Raw genomic sequence first — 7044 nt, 5'->3', positions numbered from 1 at the left:
CTAGGAATTCCGACTGTGAAAAGGGACAAACAAAGTTATTTAATGACGACTCTCCAAAATTTGATGGAAGCCATGAGTGAATCAGAAGCTGATGACTCTATAGTTATTGTTTTTGTGGCAGAAACCGATTTGGATTATGTGCTTTTAGTTGCTAAACAAATAGAATTGAGGTTTCCTAAACAGGTAAAAAAAAAGCAAAAAAATATTTTGATAAGAATATATAAAAACTTTACCATTTTTTTCTTTAAGGTTTCCTCTGGTTTACTAGAAGTCCTAGCACCACATCCCTCCTATTATCCAAATTTGGACAAATTAAGGATAACCCTAGATGATCCTATCGAACGAGTCAGATGGAGAACGAAGCAAAATTTGGATTTTGCCTATTTAATGACCTATGCTCAAACTAAGGCCACGTTTTATGTACAATTAGAAGACGATATCTTGGCTAAGAAAAATTTTATTTCTTCCATGAAGAATTATGCCATCGAAAAAACCGCGAGGAAGGAACCGTGGTTCGCGTTGGATTTCTGCCAACTGGGATTTATTGGTAGGAAAGGAAATTTATTTATGATGTTATATTTTAATTTTTTGTATACTGGCGGTGGACCTTTTAACAGCGGATCTTTAAGCCCCGATCTTCGAACTTACCAAAAATGAAAATTTTTATATATCTTTACGTTTTAGAGACTTGTGAACATTTTGGCATACTTTAGAAAAAAAAAAGTGTGTGTGCGTGTATGTGCGTCTGCGGATACAAATATTCGACGACGATTTTGCGAACATGGATCAACCGATTTGAATAATACAAAAAACATTCAATTCCTACTGATAAGGAGACGCAGCAAAAAGTGCCAAAATTTCGACTCCAAATGCTATGCAGCACGATTACTTGAAAAAAATGTTAAAAATCTCAAAAAAATACAAAAAATAAAATTTTGCGAAATGCCATTTTTTGTTTAAAAAATTTCAACATTTCTCAATTTCTAATCTAAATCTAATTTTTATATTTTTAAATACCCGTAGGGCAAGTTATAGTAATCGCAAAAAAATGGAAAATGAAAATTTTTATACATCTTTACGTTTCAAAACCTTCTGAACATTTTGACATACCTTAAAAAAAATGGATATATGTGTGTGTGCATGCGTGTGTGTGCATGTGTGTGTGTGTGTTTGGATACAAATTTCGTTGACGATTTCGAGAACACGGATGAAGCGATTTGCATAATTCAAAAACATTCGATTTGTATTGATAAGGAGACGTGCTGATTAGTTTTTGGCAAAGCAGGTCTAGCCGTTCCGAAGATATGGGGCAAAAAGTGCCAAAAACTCAGTTTTTAAGAGAACGGAGCGTTCGATTTAAATTATTCAAAAACATTTTACTTGTATTAACAAGATGAAGAACTGATGAACTTTCATAAAGTAGGTCTAGCGGTTTCGGATATCTAGTAAAAAAGGTAACAAAAAATGCCATCTGGCGGTCAAAAATGATCATTAGACATATGCACATCAAATTATCAGATATTTTATAGAGATTTTAATAATAAGTATAATTTTGTTTACATTCCTATGGGGTTCCGTATCAGCGTTTATCGGTTAGACGGCGACGCGGCGCTTACGCGCTTCGATATTTCGTCTTATGCAGTTAAAGCAGTACGATTGCTTTGAAAAAAAGTTCAGAATTTCCAAAATATTTAAAGAAAAATACATTTTTCTTCAAAAAGTCTTATTTTTTCAAAACAAAGTAAATTTTTGTCAAAAATTTATAGCTTTTCAAAAATCTTAATTTTTCAGAGTAATTTTTTTTCAAAAATGTTATTCTTTAAAAAAAAAAAAATTGGTACGGAGTTCCAGCAATTTGCCTTAAGGCACGATGGCATGCCCACGATCCATGCCCTAAATATTTTATCACGCACATCCTTACATAATGCCACTGTCTTAGGAAGACATATAAGCCCTTCTGATAAGGGATGTAATTTATCACCCCTAATTCAGAAATGTTAAGAACCACTGACAGACTCAAAGTGGAAAAAGACACGTAATATACAAAGGACACGCAAAGTGAGAAAAAATAATGATTGGTGCTCGTTTTGCGTTTTCATCATAAGCAGAACTAAGAAATATAAAATATTTCTGAGAAGAAATATTATATAAGAAGAAATACTTCAAGGACTAGGAAATATGTTTGTGTCAATCATAATGATAGAACACCTGGATATATATATATATATATATATATATATATAGGGGCTTAAAGGTCCGCGAGTACAAAGGTTCACCATTGATATCTCAAAAACAAGTAAAGTTAAGATTTTTTTAACAACAATATTTGAAAGTACAGGGCAAAAGATGTATAACCAGCCTTGATTTTTATGATGGCAATATTTGAAAATCCATAATAAAAGTATTTTCTGCCGTTTTTTTGGTTGTGAGCACTGTTGTTTAGTTTACGAGACCTAAATATAATTTTTAAGCAAACGTTATTTAATTGTTTTATAAGATGTATTGTTATTTTTAAGTTCGATTTTACATTTTTTTATGTAATCTTCATAAAAGCTTACGAGTAGCTCTTCATAAAAGCTCTGGCCAAAGGTGTGAACAATGAAAAAAATATATAAAAATGTAAATTAAGTTAAAAAATTATGACGAATTCTCTTCGTACAGTTCTATGCAAAATTGGGTCTTCTTACCCCCTTTTCACTGCCTATGGACATGGTGACATTTTTTGGAAAAATGAAAAATATTTCAGTAATAATTTACCTGGGAGTTTTACTGAACTATTTGTTGTGATGTAATTGATTTGGTTTTCACAATGTACTTGCTAAAAAAAATTGAACTTTGTATCCCGTCCTATCTTTTGCAGAGTATTTTTTTTAATTTTGTTCTCCAACCTAATAATAAGACAGCATTTTTTAGACATTCTGAAGTTTATATTTTAATTTTACCTGGATTTGGAATAATTTCACATATTATTTCTCAAGAATCAGGAAAAATTGAAACTTTTGGAACTTTAGGAATAATTTATGCTATATTAGCTATTGGATTATTAGGTTTTATTGTATGAGCTCATCATATATTTACTGTAGGAATAGATGTTGATACTCGTGCCTACTTTACTTCAGCTACTATAATTATTAAACCACATTGATTTAATTATCTAGCTATAATGCTGTCAAATCTTTTCAAAATTCAAAATTCAAAATTAAAAATAATATAGTGGCTCTTTTTTCCCCTGGCTGGTTGAACTGCGACATAAATGCGATAATAATATATGTAGAAAGTTAAATAATACCTAGGACACTATAATTATTCAGATATTAAAGTTATTTCACCGCATTTGCTCGGTTAGTTTCCATTTATCTTGTTTAAGGGTTGAATATTGTATTATTCACGGTTTAATCTATGCCGGTCATTATTTATTGTGTTCATTATGGTTTGCGTTTGCAGTTTATAATTACTATTTACATACCTTATATGTATGTATATATATATATATATATATATAATATATATATAATATTTTAGATAGAAAAAGATAGATAAGTAAAAACAAACGTGTTTTAATAGGCATCATAATGCTTTATAATTACGCCTTGATTCTATTATTATTTTTTTATTAACTTTCCATAAGGGAAATAATTGTAATAGCAAAAAAATCGAAAATAATTTTTTTTATATTTCTTCACGTTTCAAAAGTTTCTGAACAATTTGGCATACCTTAGAAAAAAAAATGATGTATGTTTGTGTGCGGGTACAAATTTTCGTTAACGATTTTGGGAATACAGATTAACCGATTTGAATGATTCAACTAGTGGTATATGGCATGGTGCCCTAATTGCTGGAATTTTTCGTAACAAAAATTAAATTGTTTAAAAAAGATTTTGACTTGTTAGATTTTTGAGAAATTTCAAATTTTTGAAAGAAATTGACTTCTTTGGAAAAAAAATACTTGAAAACAATTTTTTTTTTATTTTGAGATATTTTAGAAATTTTGAACTTTGTTTTTCAAAGCAAAGACTTTAGACTGCGACGCGACGTTTACGCGCTTCGATATTTCGTCTCTATGACAGCCACGCAGCACTATTGCTTTGAAAAAATGTTCAAATTTTTCAAATATCTCAATTTTCCAGTTTACAAAAGTTTTTAAAGCTTTTTTAAACATTCTAATTTTTGGTAATTATATGAAGTCGAAAAAAGAATATCAAATTGTTGGTATTACCAGCAAGTTGCCTTAAGGCACGATGCCATGCACCACTAGTTATATATATTATTTATTTTATGAAACATGTTTGTACTCTAACTAATTATTATATATTATGCATTATTGCAGGTAAAATGTTTAAATCAGCCGAATTACCATGGTTAATCACATTTTTCCAAATGTTCTATAATGATAAACCTGTGGACTGGTTACTGGATCATCTTATTTCCACAAAAATATGTAATTGGGAAAAAGATAGTGTAAGTGTATTTTTATTCTAATTAGAAGATATAATAATTGATACTTATTACTTATACTACGTTTGTCAATAATCAAAGACAATATTGTTTCGTAATTTTTAATAATCGAACATTAACATTTTTTACATTTACATTACATTACATTTTTATACAAAGTATCGATTTTAAGGACAGATTTATGTATTATCAAATGTCTTACAAATAATTACATTAATTTACAATTTTTCATAACTAATTTTTCAAATACTATCTTATTCATTATTTTTTCTAATAGTGCAATGAAAATTTGAAACGAACTAAATTTATATAACTATGTTGATAAATTTAAAAATTTATATATGATTTTTTTTTTCAGAAACATTGTAAGAAAGAAAAGGCCAAAGTGTGGATACATTACAAACCCAGTTTGTTCCAACACATTGGAATGCATTCGTCTCTCAAAGGAAAAGTTCAAAAGTTGAAAGTAAGTTTTAACAATTTGTTTTCTTAATAAATTAAGGAATCGACCATCAACTGTTTGTAGAAATTTCTGTCACTTAATCCACTTTAATTATTTATTTTTTCTAATTCTAATTCTCATTGTTAAAGAATTCTTATATGAATATCAAATAGGTGGTGACTTAACACATTGCCAATATAATTCAAATATTTTTAGACCTTCAAATTTTTTTCTTTCTATGTGACTTCTTTAAGAAATCGACTTTAAGAATTGACATGTTATACATTTTTTTATTTTTTCTTCCCAGGATAAACAATTTGGAAAAGTACCTCTGTACATTCCTCACAAAAATCCTCCAGCTGATGTCCAGACAGGAATAGCAGCCTACAAGCAGAACACTTTGGCAAAAGCTTATGCAGGAGAGGGATACTTCTGGGGTCTTTTGCCAGAACCAGGAGATAGTCTTCTATTAAATTTAAACAACCAATTGCAGTAAAGAGGTAGACGATTGTTGTTCCATTTGCCAGAAATGTTTTTATGATTTTACCAATAAACTTGTTGGTATTGGTATTTTGCCTTGAGGCAAGTTGCAGGAACTTTCCGATATGTGTAAATAATCGACTTAATCAATAAAAAAAAAAAAAATGAGTGATTAAAAGTATTCCGAGTGGATTTGTTATATATCATGGAAAACGAACGAACACGTTAACTCGGAGTATTTTCTAAAAGCAAATTTTCAAAAATCAATAATTTTTACAATTGAACCAGTTTCTGTAGGACTTTAATGGTTTAGTATGTTCATTAAGACCAAGTAGTCTATCGTTATACCAAGTAAATCGTCTAATTTTAATTTTAACAAAAGCCAAAAAACTACTCATTTTCTCAAACTTTGATCAATTTTTAAAATTAAACTACTAGTCGTAAGGCTGTAATATTTCAGTAAGTTTTATAAGACCATGATATATATCGCTAAAAAAAGTTTCATAAAAATCAGCTTAAATTTTTTTTTCAACAGTTAATTACAAGAAAACGGTTCGGTAGATTTTCACCTAAAACTAATCAATATTATTTATAACTAATATCCTTAGATCAGTTTTTGATTTTTTAAAATCGAAACACGGTTTAACACTTATTTTCAAATTACAAAGAAACGGCTCGGCAGATCGTCGCACAAAACAGATAAACTGTTCTTCACTAAGATACATCAAATGGCTTTTAAATTCATGAAATCGGTTCAGGCGTTTTTGAGCAAACGTCGATGAAAGGTCTAATTTTGACAAATGCCAAAAAAACGATACTAATTTTTGCAAACTTTGACGAATTTTTAAAATTAAACAATTTGTCGTAGGGCCGTAATATTTTAGTATGATCTAGAAGACCATGGTATCTATAGCCAAAAAAAACTAATCAGCGCGATTTCGAACAAATATCTTTCGAACGGGTTTTGAATTTTCAAAATCGATTCAGAATTGCGGGCTAAAACGTGGACGAAAATTATTTCACTGTTCTGCTATTAACAAAGAAACGGCTTTGCTGATCGTCGCGCAAAATTGATGAACACTAGACCTCATCGAGATATATCGAATAGCTTTTCAAATTTTTTAAATCATTCGATTTGTTTTTAGGAAACCGTTGATTTACGGCAAAAAATATGTTCATACACACACAAACACACACATACTTTGTCCAAATTTGGTCTCAGTCGATTCAGAATGGCTTGAAACGTCGAGAAAACATAAAACTAGCGAATCGGATTTTTTGATGGAAACAGAAACTTTTCCTTTGGGAAGTTAATTATCCCTTTTTGTATATTTTAATTCTGGCACATGGAATGGACGTGTAGATTTACTATTTTATTCTTTTTTTTCAGTTATCTTTTCCGAAGTGGCAACGCAGAACATCCATCAGACAGATTCTACAATACTACTGTAGAGTTTTACCAGCATCTCCAAAAGTAATTATGATGTCGGATCTCGCTACAATTCCACAAATGATGGTTTATAATTGTAAGTAAGTTTGATTCTACTGGTCTAGCTTATGGTACTCTGGACGACCCTGAATTTGGAAAAATTGCTGCTATCAGACTTAAGGTACATGCTGATTCTGAAAACTGGGCGATACTAAGCGAGGTGAGGATAAAATATTAG

At 30.0% G+C, this 7044-nt stretch overlaps 1 protein-coding gene across 1 annotated transcript; it reads left to right on the top strand.

The window, feature by feature from the left end:
* LOC113379026 (alpha-1,3-mannosyl-glycoprotein 4-beta-N-acetylglucosaminyltransferase B-like) lies at window positions 1–7044 on the top strand (the record flags this gene model as incomplete). The annotated part of the gene is given in 8 exon segments (XM_026619512.1): window positions 1–183; window positions 250–547; window positions 4328–4458; window positions 4814–4921; window positions 5205–5389; window positions 6768–6833; window positions 6835–6893; window positions 6896–7044. Coding segments are annotated over 8 exon segments (1179 nt in total), but the record flags the coding sequence as incomplete, so codon positions are not given.

The sequence above is a fragment of the Ctenocephalides felis genome, unplaced genomic scaffold, assembly GCF_003426905.1.
Source record: "Ctenocephalides felis isolate EL2017-DRISC unplaced genomic scaffold, ASM342690v1 CF-g0.4_SCAFFOLD_00845, whole genome shotgun sequence".
NCBI classification, from domain to species: domain Eukaryota; kingdom Metazoa; phylum Arthropoda; class Insecta; order Siphonaptera; family Pulicidae; genus Ctenocephalides; species Ctenocephalides felis.
The sequence above is the reverse complement of the archived record's forward strand: the minus strand, read 5'-3'. Positions and strand labels throughout refer to the sequence as shown.